The sequence below is a fragment of the Salvelinus namaycush genome, chromosome 2 (assembly GCF_016432855.1).
Source record: "Salvelinus namaycush isolate Seneca chromosome 2, SaNama_1.0, whole genome shotgun sequence".
Taxonomy (NCBI): Eukaryota; Metazoa; Chordata; class Actinopteri; order Salmoniformes; family Salmonidae; genus Salvelinus; species Salvelinus namaycush.
In genome coordinates, this window is record NC_052308.1 from 45,379,166 (window position 1) to 45,405,138 (window position 25,973).

Genomic DNA, 25,973 nt, shown 5'->3' on the forward strand with positions numbered 1-25,973 from the left:
AAACAAATGACTTTTCCATGTGTGCACCAATGCCGGATCTGGATACCTTTACAAGGATGGAGCATCTTTCCAGTTTGCAAGTTTTAAGATCCTATCGGCTAAGAGACGTTACTGACGGAAGGAACAATCATTCAACAGCATGATTTTCACACCAATCATGAGACATTTATGTGAAGTCTTGTTAGCCGTAATAATCTATCAACATCAAAGCATCCAACCCACCTCAACAATGGGTTGCATTTATGGCACTTTTAACCTCAAGGCACTTTACATTGTGCTGGGGGGTACATGACACTAATATGTAATCCATGTCAATACACAACTTATTGACCATAAAATGGGACCTGTTGGATGACAGTAGTCATTTCGCATGGTAAAGAAATGGATGGCATGCAAAAAAATGTAAATAATGAACACTCCACAACATTCAATGTAGAACCAAGTTGGCTTTTATTGTACTGATTTAATGCATTTTCAGGTGGGCAGGTTTACCACTCCTTCACAATCCATACAGTTTTGAAATGGTGTTTAACACTTGTTTGCCCTTTATCTCATTAAAACTTGACCCCTCCTCCCCCAACATAACAAAAACAACTCATCTGCTTTTGCGCTCTCAGCCCTCCTTCCTTGCTTCCAGCAGTACTGATGAGTCACTTAGCGGCCTGCCATGTTAAGACCCAGCTAAATGTCCTCTGACCCATCTCCTGGCTGACGCTCCTTTAGCTGGGCATTAGCCTGCGGGGTCGCGGCGAGGACAGCCTCTCCCTGAGCCCCAGTATGAGAACGATTAGCGATTAGCAGAGTGGCTTACTGCTTCAGAGGGGCTGGAAGGGAGTGGGGCTTAGCAGCAATGCAGCTATGTTACAGAGCTGTCTTTAAAAATGAGGAAGGAGGGGAGGCAGTGAGACGGACTAGACCTTGGGAGTTGTGTGCAGCCTAGCGTACATTTTGGCTATTGGGTCAACCTTGGGTGACTCACAAATTCTGGGAAACGACTGCAATACAGTTATGGGAAAAGGGGAAAAATAAAATAAACTGAGCCCATCACACAAATTATTTGAGTGAGGCTCCGACCAAGTACCCACTTTCCTGGGAATGGACCCTGTACTTCAGTACTCCTCTTGGGACTCATGTGTCACAATTATTCAGGATCTGCAAATAAGTATTTTTCATGTCTACAAATCCCTCTTAAGCATGTTGAGCTCATGGTCCTTATAGAGTGTGACTTAAATTGAAATACAGCAACACTGAAATATAGTTGGCTTGTGTGACTGGAGAGAGCCAAGCTCCTGTTTTAAAAAGTGACACTACCTCTGGAAAGAGTCGGTCTGCTGCAGAGACTGGCCCATTCAAAGGAAGCCCCAATCATTTCACTACAGTTGATATGAGCTCTATCACAGACTTACATTACACCATACGGCAGCAAGTTTGCATCTTCAGTTTCTTACAATTATATATAATTATAATTTTTTATACCCCCCACCCCCCGGAAACAGAAAAAAAGTTCAAATGAAGAATAAGTATTAGAATATCCCCGCCCCCCTCAAAAAAAAGAAAAAAAAGAAGCAATTTTCCAGGGAATACATTTCATATCCTGTCTCTGGCATCAGTGTGACAACTGGTAGGTAGATACCCCACTGGAATACCAGAACAGTAAATTTTTGGGCAAACATTCTAACACAGGTTTGTAAACATAATGTTTCCCTTGAGCTCAAAGGAGCTTGTTAATTAACAATATCATGAAATAGACTCAAAAGTTGATTTTCATTATCATAACCCATCCAAACTAAATCAGCATGAGTTTAATTCAAAAACCTAAAACAGAAATGCTAAATCGTAGTTCTTCCATAGTTCTGCTGCACTGCCAAAACTGGAATCGAGAAGAAAATAATACATTTGTCATCGTAATACAGATTTGTCTTCTGGTGGATGCATTCGTTTTTTCCCCCCTTGTCAAACAGAACACAGCCTGTTTTCCTTTAAATAAGCTGGCGAGGCAACGCTGTAGTCCTTCTAGAGATTTGCTACTCTAGAACAGCCTCCCAATTAAGAACATGTAACTTTAGCCAGGTTGATCCTGAGGGCTCTGGCTCTTCAAACAAAGACTAAAGCAGCTTTTTTTTAACTTTTTTCTTTTTTTCTTCCCCCCATTTGTGTTTTCGCCCCAACCTGTTAACCCCCCATTTTACATTGGCACCCACCCATACACAGGTCACACTCACACACACACAAACCACCCTGACCTTTGTAGCCCCTCTTGAAACCCCCTCACCTCTCAAAAAGGTACCACTTAACCTCAGACATATTCTTTACTGTCCCCCCCTCCCCCCGACACACACACTGGTCTGTGTGACCTGTAGCCAGGTGGTTGTAGTTCCCCCGTGTTGCCTTGGGGACCCTAGAAGTCTCAGCGACTCGACATTGCAGTGTAAACTAAACACGTTAAGGCACCCTTTTGCACTGAGGGCAGAAACACTGGTGGTGCTCAGGGTAGCACGCCCCTGCTGTCAGGGGACAGATACTACTAATTTACCCATCCCACCCCAATTATAAGCCATTTATAACCCATGCACACACACATTGGTGTTACATCTCAATTGCTCAAGTGGATTCCTTTCCTTGAGCCCTCTACTTTACAATGAAGATGAGCCACTTTGGACCACTGGGATGCAGCATGGGATCTCTCACGTGCAAAATGGCTTCATAAAGTCAAACACATAAGGCCCACGTTTTTTTGCATTGCTTTTGGAAAATATAAACTTTTTAAACAATAAATCATCTGTGGACCGCTCCTCCATCATAACAGTCCAAAATAAATAGATCTCCCTCTTTATTTACTTAAATACAAGTGTAAGTATAATATTTTCTCTGCTTTCAAAAATAAGTTTAATTTTTGTTGTTCATTTTTAGGGATAAGTCCTTCAAAAGGTAAGACGCGTTAAGTATTTCTGCCCTACCACCCCCTCACATGTAGCTCCCTTCCTCTAGACCAGTGTTGTAGCAATGGAGAGGAGCTTCAGGAGAAACCAATACGAGAAAAGGTAGGGGGGGGGCAGTGAATAAGAATTTGAAGATGGTGTACTGTAGCCTCCTGCAGCCTGTGGAATCAAAAAGGTAGAAAGAAAGGGTAAAGGAAGGAAGCGGTGGCAGAGGGGTCTGAATAAATAAAAGCCAGTTGGACTCCCCTTGCTCTGCCCACCCCTCAACACTGTGGTCTTGAAGCTGGAGCTCTAGCGCCAGGACTGGGCCCTGCGCTGGTCAAAGTCAGCGATGAGGCGCTTGATGTGGGCCAGCTTGTTGTGCAGGTACTCGCAGCGCTGCTTCTCCACCTGGTAGTTTGGGCTGTGCTGCAGGGTGACAGACACACAAAGAAATTAGACTCCATAATATGTTACATGAGAAAGCCATTTAAAGTTTGTTTATTTACTTTTATTTGACTGTTCAAAGTTCCAACGCTGTGTTTGGTTGATAACGCAGTGCCTTGAAGTGTACAGAATGCTTGCTTTTGTTGGCGGCCGCCCTGCGCTGACTCAGCCAAGCAAATCAACCTAGGTAATGTTAAAAAGCTCCCACTAATATTAACCCTTGGTTCACCCATGTGTGTGACACTAACAAGCTAGAGTCATTAGTGGTTTGCTAGCAATTAGCACTGGTCACATAAGCTAACTAATGCACAGCGAGTAAGCCAGCTAGCTAGCCAACCCTTTGGCTGTAAACAAGTTTCAAGTCTTCCTTCCACAACTGGTTATTCCTCGTGGAGCACAAGTACACAGCCAGACTTCAACTCCACTCCATCTGGTGCTATATAGCTAGCGATTAGTGTCATGTAAAAAGTGTTGGTCCCATGTTTCATGAGCTGAAATAAAAGATCATAAATAAATGTTCCATATGCAAATTTCTTCACATCCCTGTTAGTGAGCATGTCTCCTTTGCCAAGATAATCCATCCACCAGACAGGTGTGGCATATCAAGAAGCTGATTAAACACCATGATCATTACACAGGTGCACCTTGTGCTGGAACAATAAAAAGGCCACTAAAATGTGCAGTTGAGGGAGCTGTTGCCAGAGAATTGAATGTTCATTTCTCTACCATAAGCCGCCTCCATCATTTTAGAGAATTTGGTAGTACGTCCAACCGGCCTTACAACCACGCACGCCCAGGACCTCCACATCCAGCTTCTTCACCTGTGGGATCGTCTGAGACCAGCCACCTGGACAGCTGATGAAACTGGGGGTTTGCACAACCAAAGAATTTCTGCACAAACTGTCAGAAATGTTCTCAGGGAAGCTCATCAGCGTACTTGTCGTCCTCAACAGGGTCTTGTCATGACTGCAGTTCAGCGTAGTACCGGACTTCATTGGGCAAATGCTCACTTTTGATGGCAACTGGAACGCTGGCGAATTGTGCTCTTCACGGATGAATCCCGGTTTCAACTGTACCGGGCAGATGGCGTCGTGTGGGCGAGCAGTTTTCTGATGTCAACGTCATGAACAGAGTGCCCCATGGTGGCGTTGAGGTTATGTATGAGCAGGCATAAGATACGGACAACAAACACAATTGCATTTTATCAATGGTAATTTGAATGCAGAGATAGCGTGACAAGATCCTGAGGCCCATTGTCATGCCATTCATCCACCGCCAACACCTGATGTTTCAGCATGATAATGCATGGCCCCATGACGCAAGGATCTGTACACAAAGCTGAACATGTCCCAGTTCTTCCATGACTTGTATACTCACCAGACATGTCACCCATTGGGCATGTTTGGGACGCTCTGGATTGATGTGTACGACAGCGTGTTCCAGTTCCTGTCAACATCCAGCAACTTCGCACAGCCATTGAAGAGTGGGACAACATTCTTTTTTTTTTATTTTTTTTTTAAGGTATCTGTGATCAGATGCATTTCTGTATTCCCAGTCATGTGAAGTCCACAGATCAGGTCCTAATGAATTTATTCCAATTGACTGATTTCCTTATGAACCGTCAATCAGTTAAATCTTAGAAATTGTTGCATGTTGCGTTTATATTTTTGTTCAGTGTATACTGCATTATTTGTTTTACTTACTTGTCTCATTTTATTGTACTCCTGCAACACTTCTTCATGTACTTCCTGAAAAAGTACAAACAATGCTTACATTTACATGAGCAAAATGTGTTGACATTTTACCCACACATTTATATATATATATATATAAAAAAAAAAGGGTTTTATCTGACCTGGTACTCTGGTGTAGTTTGTTATATTTAGACCTGGTACTAATGGTGCGTTCACGTGCTGTCAAAGTTACCGGCAATTCCGACTGACGTTTCACTTTAACGACCCTCCAAGTAGTAATTACTAGTGGGAAACTCAAAAGAAAATATTGCTACCCGAGTTGCGATGTTTCACCACTGACCTTCCACTTTTTCAACAAAAAGATGTAGCTAGTTTGACCATATTGTCAATGCAAGCTAGCCAACTTTATTATTTGCAACGTTAGCCATCTTATCTAGCTAGCTAAAATCGAATTGGTAGAACAATCGTCTTCCGACTTCAAAAGCACTTGAACACAATCATGTCGGACTTCCTTATTGGGACGTTTTGCATTTCCGACGAGCACATGAATGCAGCATTACTCGGTGAAGTTTGGTAGAATCTGGCCTGGTACTCTTTGGTGTAGTTTATTATAATTTGATCTGGTGGTGAAGTTTGTAATATTTTATCCTTGTATTCTGTGGTGTAGCATGTTATAATCTGACCTGGTACTCTTTGGTGCCGGGAGGCAGCCTCCTGGACTCGGTGTCTAGATGGTGGAAGCGGCGGGTGATGTTCTCCACACGGGTATGCAGGACGCGGTACTCCTCATACTCGGCGTTGAATTCGTCCTTGTAGGTCTGCCTCTGGTCCATAGACACCACTGCCGTGTACTTACTGTAGGGGGACAGCAGCACAGGTCAGCGACAAGGAGACATTCACACACAGGGTCCTTCAAGTGCATTTGAGAGGGGTAAAAAAGGAGATACCATCCCCCAAAAGGCTGATGATTGGTAGCAGTGGTGCTCTTTTGTGGAAGCCTTATGTCCCACATAGGAACAAAGAGTATTAAGTAAGTAAAAAGGGGGTAGTACTCACCTTATGTAATCTGGCATCACAGTGGTGGAGGATAGGTCTGACGAGTGGACTGGCCTCTCTTTAGTGTCTGGGGAACAGCAGAAACACGTCAGACGATTATTCTCCATAACCAACTGATATCCAAACAGCTCTCTTCACTAGTCGTAGCCTTAAAATTATGAGCCATTCAAAAGTACTGGTCTTGAAACAGTTGTTAGAGGCAGAACAAAGAGTCAAATGGACTGATTTCTGAGTCTGCTGCTCAGGGCAGGCCATTCTATGACCACCTTAATATCATATACTAAATATAATAAATACTACCTACTAAATTTCAAACCCCCAATAAATGCTAACCTCCCCCGTTATTGGTAAGGTTAATGTCTTGGGGGTATGATCTTTGTGCCTCCAACTTTCTCACTCATTATTCACGATTCATTCAGGATTATCTGTAATCATGGTTACATTCACATGAATGTAGAAATGTTCAGAAACATATTCTATTAATTTACAATTAAAGTGACAACAAAATGACAATACATTATTTACCATTAATTTCATATTGGGCACAACATAATCTGAAACCAAAACAAACTGCAAATACATCCAACAAGTCTGTAGAGTCACAAGCTTGATGTAATCATTGCGTGCTAGGAATATGGGACGAAATACTAAACCTTTGACTACGTTAAAATCGCATATACGCACAAACGAGTGTACAAAACATTAAGAACATTTTCCTAATATTGAATGGCACACACACTATCCATGTCTAAATTGTCTCAAGGCTTAAAAATCCTTCTTTAACTTTCCTGCTCACCGTATCTACACTGATTGAAGTGGATTTAACAAGTGAGATCAATAAGGGATCATAGCTTTCACCTGGTCAAGCTATGCAATGGAAAGAGTCCTTAATGTTCTGCAAACTCAGCGTAAGTGAATTTGTCCAAATACTTTTGGTTCCCTAAAAATGGGGGGGCTTATGTACAAAAAGTGCTGTAGTATCTCAATATGTATGAAAATACCCACAAATTAAAGCTGACTGCACTTTAACCTCAGTCATTGTATCATTTCAAATCCAAAGTGCTGGAGCACAGAGACAAAATAACAAAAAAATCTGTCACTGTCCAAATACTTTGACCTCACTGTACTTTGACCTCAACTGATCCAAGATGGCATAGCAGTCAGACATCTTTGTCTGTCTTGTCGTGTCTCATGTATATATATATATTTTTTTCGCATATCTTTTCTTATATTTTTCTAAACCTCAACTTAAAAATACTCTCCTGCAACCCGCCTCACCCAATGTGGTGTGGATCTGTTTTTTCTAAAGTATTTTTATTCACCTCGGAACCGGAATCCCCAACAGAAGCTAGCCAGCTGACTAGCTACTAGCTAGTAGTCAGCTAACCACTGCTAGCGGTCATCAGCTAACCTTTAGCTCAGAAAGCTCTCGCCAGTTTGTACAATGTGACTCAGACCAGAGCATACCAGACCCATTTTCTCTCCATATCCTCGGATTTCTATCGCAAGCTCTGGACCTTTTCACCTGGATCATCGCAGCTAGCTAGCTGCTATCCGAGTGACTACTCCTGGCTAATCATCTGTCCCAAAGCAAGCACCAATTAGCGTGGAGCTAGCCCATGCTAGGCCCATTCTCCCGGCTAGCTGAAGAGGCCCATCAGCCACTCCTGGGCTACAATACCGGGACCCCTTCTACTGCCGGTACAGGGCACGGAACCCCGCCGATCCTTCGCGACTGGACTACGACGTAATCTGCTTGAGGGGGTATTCAACTGGCCCCGACATCGCGACGTTAACCGAATGCCCATCTGCTAGCCACAGCCCGCTAGCTGTCTAGAGCATATTGGACTGTTAGCTGAATAGATCCATCGGCCAATTTCTTGGGCCACTATAATCATTTTTCCAATTGGACTTGGACCCCTCTGCTACTCGGAACGCTACTAATCCATCACGACTGGTCCATCGATGTCACAGCACGCGGAGGCTAAAACAGACTTTCCTTTGTCGAGACATCCCTCTAAGGTCCTTCTGCTAGCCCTGGCCTGCTAGCTGTTGAATCGCCATGTCTCCAGCCAGCCCAACCACTCACTGGACCCCTATGATCACCCAGCTACGCATGCCTCTCCCTAATATAAATACGCCTTGTCCATTACTGTCCTGGTTAGTGATCGTCTTATTTCCCTGTAGAGCCTCTAGCCCTGCTCAATATGCCTTAACCAACCATTTAGTTCCACCTCCCACATACGCAGTGACATCACCTGGTTTAAACGTCTCTAGAGACAATATCTCTCTCATCATTACTCAACGCCTAGGTTTACCTCCAATGTACTCACATCCTACCATACCTTCGTCTGTACATTATGCCTTGAATCTATTCCATCGGCCCAGAAACCTGCTCCTTTTACTCTCTGTTCCGAACGTAATAGACGACCAGTTCTGATAGCCTTTAGCCGTACACTTATCCTACTCCTCCTCTGTTGATGTAGAGGTTAATCCAGGCCCTGCAGTGCCTAGCTCCACTCCTACTCCCCAGGTGCTCTCATTTGTTGACTTCTGTAACCGTAAAAACCTTGGTTACATGCATGTTAACTTCTTATGGCTGCAGGGGCAGTATTGAGTAGCTTGGATGAAAGGTGCACAGAGGTGCCCATATTAAACTGTCTGCTCCTCAGTCCCAGTTGCTAATATATGCATATCATTATTCATATTGGATAGAAAACACTCAAGTTTCTAAAACTGTTTGAATGATGTCTGAGTATAACATAACTCATATGGCAGGCAAAAACCTGAGAAAAAATCCAAACAGGAAGTGGGAATTATGAGGCTGGTCGATTTTCAACCAAGATCCTTTTGAAATCACAGCGAGATATGGATGAGTTTGCACTTCCTACGGCTTCCACGAGATGTCAACAGTCTGTAGAACCTTGTCTGATGCCTCTACTGTGAAGGGGGGCCGAATGAGAAGGGAATTAGTCAGGTTTGCCATGACCTGACCATGCTCTAACCATGCGGTTTCACATGAGGGAGCTCTGTTCCATCGCTCATCTGAAGTCAATGTAATTCTCCGGTTGGAACGTTATTCAAGATTTGTTAAAAACATTCTAAAGATTGATTCAATACATCGTTTGACATGTTTCTACTGACTTTTACGGAACTTTTGGACATTGTCAGCTTTTAGTGAGCGCGCTTCGTGACTTTGGATTTGTTTACCAAACGCGCTAACAAAAGTAGCTATTTGGACATAAATGATGGACATTACCGAACAAAACAAACATTTCTTGTGGAAGTGGGAGTCCTGGGAGTGCATTCCGACGAAGATCAGCAAAGGTAAGTGAAGATTTATAATGCTTTTTATGAGTTTTGTTGACTGCACAATTTGGCGGGTAACTGTATGGCTTGCTTTTGTGGCTGAACGCTGTTTTCAGATTATTGAATATTGTGTTTTGCCGTAAAGCTTTTTGAAATCTGACAAAGCGGTTGCATTAAAAACAAGCGTGTCTTTAATTCTATGTAAAACATGTATCTTTCATCAAAGTTTATGAGTATTTATGTTATTTGACGTGGCTCTCTGCAATTTCTCCGGATATTTTGGAGGCATTTCTGAACATGGCGCCAATGTAAACTGAGGTTTTTGTATATGAATATTAACTTTATCGAACAAAACATATATGTATTGTGTAACATGAAGTCCTATGAGTGTTATCTGATGAAGATCATCAAAGGTTAGTGATTAATTTTATCTCTATTTCTGCTTTTTGCGACTCCTGTCTTTGGCTGGGAAAATGACTGTTTGTCTGTGATTTGGCGGTGACCTAACAATCGTTTGTGGTGCTTTCGCTGAAAATCCTATTTCAAATCAGACACTGTGGTGGGATTAACAACAAGATTACCTTTAAAAATGGTATAAGATACATGTATGTTCGAGGAATTTTAATTATGAGATTTCTGTTTGAATTTGGCGCCCTGCACTTTCACTGGCTGTTGTCATATCGATCCTGTTAGCGGGATCTCAGCCATAAGAAGTTAACATTAGAAACCTCCTCCCTAAGTTTGTTTTATTCACTGCTTTAGCACACTCTGCCAACCTGGATGTCCTAGCTGTGTCTGAATCCTGGCTTAGGAGGAAAACCAAAAACCCTGACATTTCCATCCCCAACTAACATTTTCCGACAAGATAGAACTGCCAAAGGGGGCGGTGTTGCAATCTACTGCAGAGATTGCCTGCAGAGTTCTGTCTTACAATCCAGGTATGTACCCAAACAATTCGAAGCTTATACTTTTAAAAAATATACCTTTCCAAAAACAAGTCTTTCACCGTTGCAGCAGACCACCCTCTGCCCCCAGCTGTGCCCTGGACAGCATATGTGAATTGACTGCCCCCCATCTATCTTCCGAACTTGTGCTGCTAGATGACCTAAACTGGGACATGCTTAACACCCCGGCCATCCTACAATCTAAGCTTGATGCCCTCAATCTCACAAATGATCAATGAACCTACCAGGTACAACCCCAAATCCGTAAACATGGGCACCCTCATAGATATCATACTAACCAACTTGCCCTCCAAATACACCTCTGCTGTTTTCAACCAAGATCTCAGCGATCAATGCCTCATTGCCTGCATCCGTAAGGGGTCTACAGTCAAACGACCACCCCTCATCACTGTCAAACGCTCCCTAAAACACTTCAGCGAGCAGGCCTTTCTAATCGACTTGGCCCGGGTATCCTGGAAGGATATTGACCTCATCCCGTCAGTAGAGGATGCCTGGTTATTCTTTAAAAGTGCCTTCCTCACCATCTTAAATAAGCATTCCCCATTCAAAAAATTTAGAACCAAGAACAGATATATCCCTTGGTTCTCTCCAGACCCGACTGCCCTTGACCAGCACAAAAACATCCTTTGGCGTTCTGCATTAGCAGAATAGCCCCCGTGATATGCAACTTGTCAGGGAAGTTAGGAACCAATATACACAGGCAGGAAGGAAAGCTATGGCTAGCTTTTTCAAGCAGAAGTTTGTATCCTGTAGCAGAAACTCAAAAGTTCTGGGACACTAAAGTCCATGGAGAATAAGAGCACCTCCTACGAGATGCCCACTGCACTGAGGATAGGAAACACTCACCACCGATAAAGCCACTATAACTGAGAATTTCAATAAGCATTTTTCTACGGCTGGCCATGCTTTCCACCTGGCTACCCCTACCCCGATCAACAGCCCTTCACCCCCCACAGCAACTCTCCCAAGCCTACCCCATTTCTCCTTCACCAAAATCCAGATAGCTGATGTTCTGAAAGCGCTGCAAAATCTGGACCCCTACAAATAAGCCGGGCTAGACAATCTGGACCCGCTTTCTAAAATTCTCGAGAAATTGTTGCAACCCCTATTACTAGCCTGTTCAACCTCTTTCGTATCGTCTGAGATCCCCAAAGATTGGAAAGCTGCTGCGGTCATCCCCCTCTTCAAAGGGGGAGACACTCTAGACCCAAACTGCTACAGACCTATATCTATCCTACCCTGCCTTTCTAAGGTCTTCGAAAGCCAAGTCAACAAACAGATTACCGACCATTTCGAATCGCACCGTACCTTCCCCGCTATGCAATCTGGTTTCAGAGCTGGTCATGGGTGCCATAACCGCCATCGATAAGAGACATTACTGTGCAGCTGTATTCATTGACCTGGCCAAGGCTTTCGACTGTCAATCACCACATTCTTATCGGCAGACTCAACAGCCTTGTTTTCTCAAATTATTGCCTCTCCTGGTTCACCAACTACTTCTCTGATAGAGTTCAGTGTGTCAAATCGGAGGGCCTGTTGTCCGGATCTCTGGCAGTCTCTATGGGGGTGCCACAGGGTTCAATTCTCACGCTGACTCTCCTCTCTGTATACATCAATGTCGCTCTTGCTGCTGGTGATTCTCTGATCAACCTCTACGCAGATGACACCATTCTGTATACCTCTGTCCATTCTTTGAACACTCGGTTAACTAACCTCCAGACGAGCTTCAATGCCATACAACTCTCCTTCCGTGGCCTCCAACTGCTCTTAAATGCAAGTAAAACTAAATGCATGCTATTCAACCGATCGCTGCCTGCACTGTAAACTCTCCTTCCAGACTCACATTAAGCATCTCCAATCCAAAAATAAATGTAGAATCGGCTTCCTATTTCGCAACAAAGCATCATTCACTCATGCTGCCAAACATACCCTCGTAAAACTGACCATCCTACCGATCCTCGACGATGTCATTTACAAAATAGCCTCCAACACTCTACTCAGCAAACTGGATGCAGTCTATCACAGGACCATCCATTTTGTCACCAAAGCCCCATATACTACCCACCACTGCGACCTGTACGCTCTCGTCACCAAACCCACTGGCTCCAGGTCATCTACAAGTCTCTATTAGGTAAAGCCCCGCCTTATCTCAGCTCACTGGTCACCATAGCAGCACCCACCCGTAGCATGCGCTCCAGCAGGCATATCTCACTGGTCACCCCCAAAGCCAATTCTTCCTTTGGCCGCTTTTCCTTCCAGTTCTCTGCCGCCAATGACTGGAACGAACTGCAAAAAACACTGAGGCTCGAGACTCGTATCTCCCTCACTAGCTTTAAGCACCAGCTGTCAGAGCAGCTCATAGATCACTGCACCTGTACATAGCCCATCTGTAAATAGCCATTTCAACTACTTCATCCCCATACTGTATTTATTTATCTTGCTCCTTTGCACCCCAGTATCTCTACTTGCACATTCATCTTCTACACATCTACCATTCCAGTGTTTAATTGCTATATTGTAATTACTACGCCACCATGGCCTATTTATTGCCTTACCTCCTTTATCCTACCTCATTTGCACATACTATATATAGATTTTCTACTGTATGATTGACTATGTTTGCTTATTCCATGTGTAACTGTGTTGTGTCAAACTGCTGTGCTTTATCTTGGTCAGGTCGCAGTTGCAAATGAGAACTTGTTCTCAACTAGCCTACCTGGTTAAATAAAAAAATATATAAAAATATACATACAACCGAGATACATGCTCCAACTCACACAAGGCAATGCAAGCATGCCATCATGTTCAAAGCATGCACACACTTATTGCAGTTTTTTTTTTTTTCCCCCCAAGGTTTGAAAGCAACCACTACGTCACTTGAAAATGAGACCTTTTGGAACCAGGCCATGCACGCTAATAAGCAAGCACACACTTCCCTTTTAACCATGAAGCCAAACCAAGACATTAAGGGAGACTACCTTCGTCCGGGCAGACTGGGCTCTTGGCGGGGATGACTGGCGTTTGTCTCTCCTCCGCCTTGGCGCGGTGTCTCTTCCTGGGCCTCTGAGCGTCCACAACCGGCACCCCTCGGGGGCTGACACCAGGGCCATCGCCTTTACTGCTTCGCACATCCTTGCGCCTCTCCTTCTCTTTGTGCTTCTTTGACTTTTTCTTAGACTTCTTGCTACTGCTTGGCGAGGGAGGGGGAATAATAGTAGAAGATGAGGAGGATGAAGAAGAGATGGTGAGGGCTGAGTGGCTTTGGGGACTGGAGCTGGCTGGTGGCGGCATGCAGGGGCCATAACGGTCAGCGGTCCTGCTCGGGGGGCTGGAGGTGGCCATCGGTGAGGAGGGGGGTTCCAGGCAAGTCGAGCTCTGGTCCAGGGGCAGGTCCTGGGTGCCACGGCCCTCAGGCGTGCTGGGCGAGTTGGAGTTGGAGCCCGGGGGAGGGCGTTGAGAAACCTGAAGCTGGGAGGGAGGGGGAAGGTGGTGGTGGTTGAGGGGCGGACCAGCAGTGGTGGTGGTGCTGGCTGGGAGAGACGAGCGCTTTGTGTTGGTGGTGGCAGCGGCGCTGTGGTGGCTGTCGTCCTCCTTCGGGGGGGCGCGGCGCTCTCTAGAGGATGAGGTGGGGATGGGGGTTGGGGCGGAAGGGGGCCCTTGGCTGGTGACATGGGAGATGCGGGGCTTCTTCGGCATCAGAGGGTCGGTGAAGTGAACTGGCAACTCGGGCTGGCACTTCTGCTAAAAGACCATAACCAAACCATCAAACAAGGATTTCTACGGTGAATGAGTGATAAAGGACCAATGTTTCCTTTTGATCTTAGCAAACAAGTCATTGCATAGGTTTAAGATAAAAATGTATCTTTACAGGAGAGACCTGGTCATTTGGTTTGGCTCGTCTGTTCGCTATGCATTGGTTTGTGCGAGTAATACTGAAAGTGTTTGTGTCCAGCAGGGTGTACTGTTGAGGGGTTACCTGTGGGGAAGCCGGGAGGCCGTCTTTAAGAGGACTGCTGGAGGAAAGTGTCTCAGTGGGAAGGCCCAGTTTCCTGAGAGAAAGAGGAGACGAGATGGTCAACTGACCGTAAGCCGCTGCTAAACAGGGTCCCGTTCGCAATAAAATGGAGGGGCCTGTTCAGGAGGGTGCAACGTCGCAAAAACATTCAGACAAATGCGTTGTGACCTACCGAACCAAGATCCCGTTGACCTGAACGCGGTCATCCTCGGAGTAGCCCGGCCAGTCCCTCTGCACATCGCGGTACACAAAGTCCTTCAGAGAGTAAGAGTTATCTTTGGGGTTCAGGTTGGCCACCTGCGGAGAAACAAGCAAACAAGATCAGCAGCGTCTAATTTTGTCGTCGTTCCTTTTCAAAAAAGTGCTGCCCAATAATTTGGGAGCATTAAAAGCAACAAATACAACCGCTGGTAATATTTTTGTCTCTTTACTTGAGTCAAACAAATCCTAAGGGTTAAAGACTTTTCTGTTGGTGCCTGCCCTACTTGCGTCAACCTGGGTGTAAATTCATTGCATTTAATTAGCATTTCATCCCCAAACCCAGTGTCTCTATTCTCCATCACAACATTATGCAAATCCCTAAGCGAGTCTGTGTGTTGTGTTTTATGTACCTCAACCATGGGGGTAGTCAGCATTGTAGTCAGACAACTCATTTGCTTTAGGCAAATAAACCAGTTGGAGTATGTTATCGATAAATGTGTGCGTGCTTGGTTCATGCTGTGTGTGTGTGTGTATGACTAATGGCTTTAATGTATAGCTGCTTCATTCTTGCTGTGTGCTATGTTCAGTAGTGGTGAATGAAGGTCTTTGTACTACAGGGAACAGGTCCTCTGTGATTTGCATTCTGTGGTCTAATGCCTCAGAAGGGTGAAGATTCCTAGGGGCAAACTGGGACATGTGTCTTCTCATACACAGTGCTACCAGTTATTCATACTTTAAAATATTTATGAACTTAAGTGCATGTTTAGGAATCACTTTATATATATCCATGTATTATTTATTCAAGCTCTAGCCATCTTATCTATGTGTTCTAGTGCTGAGCGATAACAGACATCGGTTTTTAAAACTAACTGACCGACATCTGTTCAACGATTAGAATGTCATTGTTAGTTTTTTCTCTCCTGTGAGCTCAATGTGCACATTTTCTCTAGAAATAAGATCAAGCTCGAGCGGTGCGATGTAGTAGGGAATTGTAGTTTCCAAAAGGCCAATAGTGAACATAATCACTATGTTTTCTGTGCTAAACTAACTACAATGACCATAATCCATTGTGCACGTACTTGTCCAGTCTGTTTCTTTTACATCTGCTAAGTTAAAGAAGAACGTGTGATCAATATTAACTCGAGAGCAGTTGCTTCGCAAGGTATCTCTACCTGAAAATACATGATCTACTGCAAGAGAGTGATAGCTGGTGTTCAGCAGTCATAAAAGCATCCCTTATTTACGTTGAAGAACTTCTCAAATAATGATTTTGCCGGACAGCGTAGGCAGCAGCTCTATAGAGATGACTGCGAATGAAATAGTAGTCAAATAATAATGTATGTAATAATCACAACAACTTATTCAAGAAAAGTGATTAATAAGTGATAATGTAAATGGGCAGTCACTACCATTATGGAACTTTAATTAATTATTTTATTCTGTGTGTTCAACCCACATATTGCATGTAAAAAATAAAATAAAGCCGTGATTATAAAAAAGATCATCAGCGCTAATGTGTTCCCCTACCAGTTTCAGAGAAGGCTCTGTAGTTGTTGGCCCCTTCCCCCCCGGTTTCATCAAAAACTAACTATGAAACACTATCCTCCACCCTCTCGGTTACTTGTTGCAGGGCACTAGCCTTACTTGCTGCAGGGTGCTCCCCAGAGAGCTGCGGTCCTTCTGGCTGACCCCGTCCCGTTGCAACCTGGCCAGTAGCTCCAGCTTCTTGTAAGAGCGCAGAGCCAGCAGGTGGACGAGGCGGTCGCGGTAGGGCCGCTGGGACACCGGGTTGTTGGCAAGGCACTTGCGGATGGTGTTGGCTGGGTTGATGGGGGTGGAGCGTTTGCGCTCCGCAACTGGTTCGGAGCCTGACGGCGCTGGCTTGCGGATCTGGACTTTCTTACCTGATGTTAGAGAGGGGTGAGGAAGGCATAGACGAGAAATGTATTTATTTGATCTGTTTTTGGTTTCTCTTATGCTAAAAAATGGACCAATTAAAATGTTTTCTTGCTAACACCTCAGAATTGAGTTTACAGCAGAAATGACTAACTCGCTAACTAGCAGCTAAGTCGCTTGCTGTCAATCCCACAATGACATTTTTTATCAACATGACAACATAATGTTATAGGGTTATTGGATACTGACTGAAAGATAAGGACAAAAGCCAGCAAACACTTGGAACCCTAGAGGGTCAAAGTCGTTAGGCAACCATTTTGTGTTCGGAAATTGAATTTGAACTAACCGAGCACTACTAGTACAAGTTGTATCATACAAGCTCGATTTGAAGAGACCGAGTTCCCAATGTAAATGTCATTAAAAGCCTACAGAGAATCTGGCCCCCAGCTCATTAGTCCCTCTGCTTAGTCAGGATGCCTTGACATCTCGTCATACTGTTCTCAGTGATCATGAAAATCTAAAGCTCTTTAAGAGATTAAGGTTAGAGAGAAACTTGTACCCTCGTCTGCCCCCTAGTCCCTTCGTCTGGGCAAATGCTGATAGACATGCGAGAGATCGCTAAGCACACAAACCACACAAATTTTTGCTGTCTCAGCCTGGTGAGACTGAGGCAGGTATGATGCTTGCATCAGCTGCGAATGCGTTTTGCCTGCAAGCATTAGGCCAGCCTAATGAGTCTATACAGTGGGAGATAAAGGACTGCAAGACAACACAGCAAGTCTGTTGGTTTGCTACCAGAATTACATGGTTTCTGCCATAATACGCATGTGTTTAGTGTACAAAAACTCTGAATGACATCAAGTAAAAAGGCTCTTATTTATGTCAAACCCCGTATAGGGTCCCAGACCAACATACCTAACTGACATAGCCTAAACAAACAAGATAAATGCAGGTTACGGCTCATTTTTGCTAATAGGGTGCTTCTATTGAGCCAGCTGTTACAAGCCCAAACTCCACCCCTTTCCTCTGCTCCCCTCTCAGTTTCCATCTGGGCCATTGTATGCAAATGAATTCCCAAGGGAAAGAGGGTTTAACTGACTAAGTTTCTGAGTGGGTGGGACTTCAAGTTCAGAGTCACGACTAGTAAAGCAGATTTCAGGGATTCCTGCAGTCAACTATAGTTCCAGAGTGGCGTTAGAGGTAGAAGAATAAACCTCCCAAAGATAATGCGCTTACTGTTGAGAAAACATGCAACCCCAATGAATGTTACAGACAATACCAATTTATATGTAGATAACTTACTTACTTAAATAAAGTTCCAGTTAAGTAAGCCGTGAACACCCCCCTCCTCCAATAGGGCCCTATAAAATCTGCTAAATGTTTTTGCCCTATTCAGTTTTTGATTTCTCCATTTTGTTTTTACAGGTTTCAGATTTGTTCATGTATTCCAGGTTTTTGCTCTCAAAATCACAATTTGTTTTTTATTTAACTAGGCAAGTCAGTTAAGAACAAATTCTTATTTACAATGACGGCCTTGTTCAGGGGCAGAACGACAGATTTTTTACATTGTCAGCTCGGGGATTCGATCGAGCAACCTTTCGGTTACTGGCCCAACGCTCTAACCACTAGGCTACCTGCCGCCCTTGTTTTTATTCTAGAATAAAAAGAGGTGTTAAGAGGTTAGAGGTGTTTCTGTAGCACACATGTGATTGCAGTTTGCTAAACAAATCACCACTGGATTGATGCAAATAATCATGATATCATTCTGCCTGATAGAGCGACTACTTTGTAGGCAACGTAAAATTGAGGTTTTTGAGAAAGCATTTCCATCTACAGGAAAACGGTTGTCATTAGCATAATCGCTAACGGCTACACAAAGTGTTATACAAATGCTCACACACACACACACACACACACACACAGAGGGGAATGTCTACACTGTTGCCTCTTGAGAAAGATGAAGGAAAACACAAATCACTTATGCATTTTGTTCATGTCTTATAATCTTGGGAAAATTAATACAAATTTGAATAAGTTCAATATATTTAGGCGTTCAATAAAAAATAAATTGTTGAATTCCGTTTTTCTGGATTCCGTGATTCCTTCCTCATCGCAGATTTTAGAGCCCCACTACACCCTCTCCGCGATCGTTACCATACACTGTTGTGAAAACAAGACAGATTTATACTAGAATATATCACATATAAAAGACGTCTATGGGGAACACATCTTTTAGAGTTCTATAACAAGTAGCAAAAGGTGACACCAAACCTCTGTTGCAGTTCGGGGCTAGAAAATAAACGATTTGGCAGTAAAGCTCAGTATATGGTTCTCTGCTGTGGGAGAACTGAGTCCCAGGTCAGCAGAGGCAGATTTGGCATGACCAGTTAAATGAACACTGAGCTGTTACATTGCACACTCTCAATCTCCATCGTATCTCCACCGGCCAGACGGGACGGGAGATTGTGACAGAGCGAGGGGCCAAATTAGATTAGCTTTTACTTTTCCACTTGCCCAACCTCAATCTAGTTGCAGTGTATTAGAAAAGGCAAGACAATTGGTTTACAGGTGTGTGTGGGTGTATGTGTTGGGAGAGAGTGGGGCTGTAGGCCAGGGTTGTTGTTAAATAAGCACTATTTAGAGTGCAACTTTAACCCAGATATGGCTGTGTTGGCAGACCGTGTCAATATTCATAAATAGCCTCCTTCCCTCGCCTTGTGTAACCACTAGACTGAACCCAAAGGGCTTAGTCAGGTACAAACGATGGAAAAGTGGGCTTTAAGTTCCATTGCTTTTGACCAAGCTAGTTCTTAAGAGAATCAGTGGTTCAAAAAGAGAGGAGGCTAGGAAAACAAAGCCATTTTGGAGTAGTGGGACCCGGCCTGTGAGAATACTACTGTTGGGGGGTAGATTAGTCCATGGAACTTGCCTCTGAACTGGCCCACAGGCTTGAGGACCTTGGTCCCCCGTTTGCGACTGTCCTCCTCGGCCTGCGCCATGCGCTCCCGGGTCACCTGGTAGGAGTCGTTGGTGGCACACACTGTGACTTTGTCCTGAATCGTCCCCAAGGACACCAGGTGGGGGGTCCCTGAGCTGGAAAGGATGGGGGGGGGTTTCAGTCATACAGCACAGGGTTTCTCACCTTGGACCCAATTCAATTAAAACGATTCCTCATTAACAAGGCTCAATGACATGGTCAAATTCTGACACCAGAGTGACATGCATTCCAGTTAACGAACCAGTTTATGTTGGGTCTTCAGTAGCGAGCACTGGCGCATGCTCGGTTTAGTTCCAGAGGGTGCTTACCTGGACACGTATTGTTGGATGCACTCAAAGCTTCCCTGAGGGTTGTCCTTGCCCACGTTGGACAGATAGAAGTCAAAGTTCTGAGAGCCATCCAGAGAGTCAGTCCTTGGGATCTTAATACGCTGTGAGGTTTACATCAAAAGGGACAATTAAAGAAAATGAATTAAATGTAAAAAATTATTTAACCACAGAAAACCAGGAAGGCCTCTTTGCCCTCAAGCTGTACGCATGAGTAAGGAATTGAATGGAGGTACTCAATCATTCTGAATGGGGTGTGAAATGGGGATTCATTTTGCTCTACTGCTATAGCTTCGGGCTGGGAAGAAATTTCACTCATATTTGAATGTGAGAGTCAGTCATGCCAAATAGCGAACCATCTGTAAAAACACTTCAAGTGGGCCTCATTTCTCATGGTCTCGTAACATTATCCCTTACAGTGATGTGTGTGTATTGCCTCTGTCAATATAGACTGATCTGAGCTATGGAATCTCAGATTAATGAATGTGAGTTTGCATGACAGGCAGATCTTTGAGGTCTAAGTTTCTGGGAGTATGTGTGTTGAAAGTCTACAGCTGGGCCCAGAGCACAGGTACCAGACTAGGGTTCCTACATTCTGGGAAATTTCAATAAATTCCCTGGTTTTCCTGAAATCCTGGTTGGAGGTTTCCGGATTTCCTGCTTTCTCCCCCCTGATGCTGGGAATCCACAAAAACGAGATATTGGGAAAACCAGGGAATTTATGGAAATTTTGTAACCTTAGTCTGGTCCCTGTGCTCTGGGCCCAGCTGCAGACTGTTAGAGCAGTATTTATAGATCTTGGGAAATTGGAGAGTTAAACTCTTCATAGTGCACAGCCAGGGTAGTCAGGGGTTAAGCGGATGCTTTCAGAGGGGTAGCAAGAGTCAGGCAACAAGTCACCAAATACACCTCGTAGCTGAACAAATGCCCATTTCACTGAAACCAAGACAATCATTGGGTCTTCAACAACATTGGTCACAATTTTCTTATGTCTAGTCTATACCACCAGCACTCAAATGTTAACTTATTCAACCTTTCATGGTTGCTTTACAAAACTCAGTCTACCAGCCACAGGGTTGACCAGTAGTACTGTTGTCAAAATGAAGATTTTAGGTGTGAACATACTTACCCCTTGGAGTCCCTTGAATTGTATTGTTGGCCGCGAGGACGGTACATTCTGAAAAAGAGAGGACAGGGATTGGACATTTCCAACGTAAGTGTCGACTGCGAGATTGACATTTGACTGATTATGATGGAAAATCTCTGTTACAATTGGAGTATCACTGAGCTGTGGTTGAGAAAAACACCCAAAGCTTTTTCTAATTTAGTGACAAAATTAACCTATTCTGTCAACCAGTCACGGCTCATATGCCACTGGTGTGCTAGCTAGCATGTTTATAGTTTCATACATTTGTGACGAGTAAAAGTAAAAATTAAGAGCAGGAATTAGCAACTCGCTCATGTTGAAAGCCGTGTAGGCCTAAATCATAGGCATCTCAAACAAAGTGGTCAGGAATATCAGCTTTTCCTCAGAATTAGCAAATGGAATTTATGTCAGATTATGATAGCAAATCACATGTAGTCCAATTACATCAGCAGGTTGCATATAATGGTAGCACCATGAGGAAACATAGCCAGTGAAGAACCTATCCTGCAGTGCCGGTTTTGAAACTTCAGGAACTTCCCTTCAGCAACTTTCCCTTAACAGTGTACACCGAAAATTATTAGGGTAAGTAAACTTGCACAGGGATAGACCATACTAACATTTCCCAAAGTTTGTTTCCTGGGCAGGGCTTATAGGCCACAAACCATTTTCTGAGCTCACAACATCAATTCTAAACAAAATCCTATTAACACACAGCCTAAGCCACACAAAATTCACGAGTTAGCCTATATTTGTGGCTATTCAGCATAAATATCTTTAGAGTAGGCTAAGGCCTAGTCTCAAATACACAAGGTTTTACTTCTGGGTTTCTGAGAAAACTCGTTGCCATACTCCCATCATTCAGCCATTTCCTAACAAACGTGTATCACCATTTTATTTTGATATCTGTCTTCAAACAATAGGTAAGTGATAGTTTACACTAAAAAAAAGTGCAGTTCACTTCACACACACCAAACTAACTAGCTACAGTCCATTAGCCCATGATGAGTAAAGTTCTGTAAAGTAAACAGTGTTCTCTTGCATTTGGGCTGAGTGCTGAATCCGGCACAGTTTCCTCTACAGAAGATTGTAGAACCAGCCACAGCATTTCACCCATCCCCCAACACACACTCACAGACCATCCAGTCCACACATACACACTCCTGATCACATTTCATGCCACCACACAGCGCCAGGGCTAGGCAGCTTTCCCACTCCAGTAGATATAGTTCAGCCCCCACACAAATCAGAGAGAAAGAAACAAAAAGCAGGCAGTTTTGGCTGCTCAGTCAGCAAGATATGGTAGGCTGGTCATTGCAGCATACAGGCCTACTGTCACACTTCCAATAAGGTTGTTGGGTCATCAGAATATAGGCCTAGGCTAACTACTAGGACTTGGAGTAGATTTTAGTATAGAGGTTTCATTATCCCCCTACGGCAATATACTTTGCAGCAAGTAGGTCTAGTCAGAAACCATTTAGATGTAAAAACAGGCAATACAATACAAAACACTTGTGTGATGTCTGCTAGGCCTATCATGTATTTGTGTGTTCTGTACCAGTCAGATACAGTGACGCGATCCTGTTCATTTTCTAACTTTGATTGGCTTGTCAGCTTGTTCTAAGCACCTATTCACCAAGGCGGTGTTCCTTCCCATAGCACCGCCTGACACCCTTCCACCCCAGACTTGAATTAGCCTACGCCAGAGGGGTATACTAACTACAAAAAAAGCTAGATCTACTCAGCGTTTTCAAAAGCTAGCCAGCTTCAGTTAGCTTTCCATTCCAGCTCGGGCTTTATCTATACTATGACGGTGGACATTTTTTATCCGCCTGCCGCTATCTCTAGCAGGCTTGTAAATGCGCCAGTTCCAAATGAAATCATTTTGATCTGGATTTTTTTTTAATGAACTAGGCCCTGAACATATGCTACACCAAGTCTGACTAGCTTGTTGCTGGAATTATGTAACTGTTGTTGGCAGTCCATTGAACTTCCCAGGGTTCCTGGCCTCAGTTGATCACAGGCACCTGAGGCCCGTTTACTGCATCTCTGAAATGCATCCAGATAATACAAGTTGTACGGCCATCGGATTAACATGTTCGTTTATTTTGGTCCCTACAGGTTGGTTCCCTAACAGCATCTGTAAGGGCCCAGACATGAAAGGCCTCTGCTACAGCAATTTTTATCAGCACAAAATCTGCAATTCTCTTTTAGTGTGAGATGTGCAACGACATTTTGAGAAGGGTGATCAGCAATTGCCAAATGAGAGCTTGCCAGAAAAGCAGCCAGTGAGATGTTGTATCACACATAGAAATCCTATTAAATTACTATTATTCCTAAGTCTATGGTATCGCATCACCCTGAATGTGTCTGGAATCTGGTTTTCGACAAAACCAAAGCCAAATCGTTAAAGCTCTGAAGTTCACAAGCAATGGGATTCAATTAAAAATGTAGGCTATTAGCTAGATATTTCAACTCTGTATGGCAAGTGTGAATGCCTGACTGAAAACGTCTGCTTTGAGCCACAGCTTGTTCTATCTAACCACATACTTGTTTTCAAGAGACAACTTGGTCTTTAGGATTTTCTATACCACACTAAGTGTGTGTGACCCACGTATGCCACATCGTTTAGTGTGCGCACCAACCACTATGCTGGTAAAACTAAAAAGGAAAGAGTCAGTGACTGTTTCATGGCTAGAAGGGATCTAGCTTTTGTCAAATTAACGTTGATTTTACTTTTCGTAGCAGGCTATGAGAATTTACGCAGCATGTTAGGATAATCAACGCAAAAGTTTAGGCGAATGGGGTTAAGGCTAGAAAAGGGGTTAAGGTTAGCTAAAATGCACAGAAAAATATAATTTGACGCTAATTTGACAAAAACTTGATCCCTTCTAGCCGGGATCCTATTTAGAGGCTCAGCGATGTTGGGATTTTGAAAGTCGTGTAGGGTACAGTACTGTAGCTTTAAGAGAGAACACCAGATTAGAAGTAAAATGCGAGAAAACGTCATCGAGTGAATAGTATTTTGAGGAAAACAGCAAATAATCCGATCAATATTAAATGGGCCTAGCTATAACGTTTTCATAACAAATCGCAGTCAACCGACAACATATCTTAGGCTACCTGACTGTGTACTTACAAAGATGAGCAACATTTGTCGTAAAGTTACTCGCCTGGGAAGAAAGCTAAAGAATATAACATTCACATTTATATCAAGAGTTTAGTCCTGAACATAACGAGCCGTACCAAATGGACGAACTTTCAGTGTGGAATGCAAGAGCAACTGGATAGGTCTATGGCCAAAACAGTAAAGTTATATGGTGTAGCCTATTGCCATTCCAAGTTTTTTGGGGGTATAAAACCAACATTTTGATGCGGATAAAAGGAAGTGAATGCCAAGAGTGAATTTGATAATTTGTGAATAAAGGTGATTTTGGGGGGAGATTAATGTAAGTGGTAAAATACACATGTAAGAAAATATCGACCATGGTGGCGTGAATATGTAAGTTATATTTTTAGAAATATTGAAAACTGATTTGACCTCCCTATAATGGTATGGTAGCAGCCGGTGACAGTGGCTAATTAAACACAAACGGTTGACAACTGTATCTGACTACTTTCAACATTAGCCAATTTATTTTGTAATTTGAGTAATGTCACTTTAACTACCTCTGTTAGTAGTTAGCCATTTGCCAGGTACGTTAACGTTATTCGATAATATTTTTTTTCTCAGCTAGATTGGCTGTAAGGTTTGACTATTGTCAGAAATTCATTTTACGTCTGCCAACTTCTTTATAGGTAGGACGTGTGTCACTCATAGCCCCCCAGATAACTAACGTTAGCTAGCTAAACTTGTAATGTTAAACTCTTTAACACATATCCAAACGCCCAAATACTGACTGCAGTGCCAATCGTCCTGAACATACGGTAAATTATCGTTAGCGAAAGATGTCAAGCGAAATTGCCATCCAAATATTCATCTATTTCACCAAAGTCTCATACTTGAAGTGCTCGCTTGAGTAGAATAAAATTGACTTGGCCGGGGATAATGTAGCTCTAGACAGCTAACGTTAGCTCAAACTGGCTGTGCGTGGCAGTTTGTTCACCAGTTTTGATAGCGTCGTATAACGTAAGCTATAAGACATATTCATTCAACTTACCTTATTGGTTTGGTGGCTCTCTATTGCTCTGAAAGCTGTCTCTGTCAATTTGACGTGCAAAACGGTGACTCGATCTGCATTCCGTCGGCCACAATTCAGTCCATACCTCCCATCCTCGGAGAGCGCCGCCATCTTTACCAGCCCTCCACCATCGTCCCTCTGACGTCCGAGCATATAGCAGCTCTACCTCGCTAAAATTCAAGGGAGGGACTTCCACAAAGGCTTGTTCTAGATTTTTTCGTCTGATTGGGTTGACTTTTTTTTGCTCCCTCACTGACTTCACTTCCTCAGTATATGAATGTTAGTACAGTTCGTAATTGTAGAACTATTTGAAAGGTGATCGATCGAATCAGATGTGTTCTGTCCACTATTATGTCATATAGCTATGTATACTTGGAATTGTATCAGTCATGTCATTATGCTTAACAACAGAACAACCTTCACTGCTATCAGTAGAAATGAATGTGTGCTGACATGGTACAACGAACAACGTTTTATTGCTGACATTTTTTTACTCTATAAAGTCATACTGACAGGGATTACTTTGACATCTATTATTATTGTTTGCTTTTCACTGACAATTCAGATGATCTCACAATTAATATATCTTGAAGGGTTTTGTAAAATACTAGCTATAATAGACCTGATGAGTTCTTCATAGTAAAGAATATTAGAGGCATACTGGCCAAACCAGAACCCAGTTGTCTCAACCTTTTTTGTTTACACATTTTGCTCTGTCTGGAGTACCCCCAAGGTACCCCCACGTACATTTTACCAGTACCCTCTGTGGATAGGCCAAGTACCTCCAGGGGTACATGTAGGCTACCCCAGGTTGAAAACCACT

At 43.5% G+C, this 25,973-nt stretch overlaps 1 protein-coding gene across 3 annotated transcripts; it reads right to left on the reverse strand.

Moving 5' to 3' along the window:
• Positions 1 to 426: 426 nt before the first annotated feature.
• Positions 427 to 25,308, reverse strand: LOC120063933 (RNA polymerase II elongation factor ELL2-like). Of its 3 annotated transcripts, none has more exons than XM_039014252.1 (12): positions 25,130 to 25,308; positions 20,955 to 21,002; positions 19,808 to 19,929; positions 19,431 to 19,594; positions 16,250 to 16,509; positions 14,577 to 14,701; positions 14,366 to 14,438; positions 13,368 to 14,127; positions 6,116 to 6,182; positions 5,743 to 5,914; positions 5,069 to 5,113; positions 427 to 3,347 (listed from the first exon to the last, which is right to left on the reverse strand). In XM_039014252.1, the coding sequence occupies exons 1-12, from the start codon at positions 25,301 to 25,303 to the stop codon at positions 3,231 to 3,233; spliced, it is 2,127 nt and encodes a 708-aa protein (XP_038870180.1). In that variant the 5' UTR covers positions 25,304 to 25,308; the 3' UTR covers positions 427 to 3,230. The 3 variants fall into 3 exon arrangements, with proteins under 3 accessions (XP_038870180.1, XP_038870174.1, XP_038870189.1); XM_039014246.1 differs by having other exon boundaries at positions 13,368 to 14,130; XM_039014261.1 differs by lacking the exon at positions 5,069 to 5,113 and having other exon boundaries at positions 13,368 to 14,130.
• Between the last annotated feature and the right edge of the window lie 665 nt (positions 25,309 to 25,973).

Bases quoted from the DNA above. Each gene is read 5' to 3' on its own strand.
- LOC120063933 (XM_039014246.1), bottom strand. From the start codon at position 25,303: ATGCTCGGACGTCAGAGGGACGATGGTGGAGGGCTGGTAAAGATGGCG. The intron at 19,595-19,807 runs GTAAGCACCCTC...CATCCTTTCCAG, and splicing joins ATCCAACAATACGTGTCCAG to CTCAGGGACCCCCCACCTGG. The intron at 5,114-5,742 runs GTCAGATTATAA...GTACTTTTTCAG, and splicing joins CCGGCACCAAAGAGTACCAG to GAAGTACATGAAGAAGTGTT.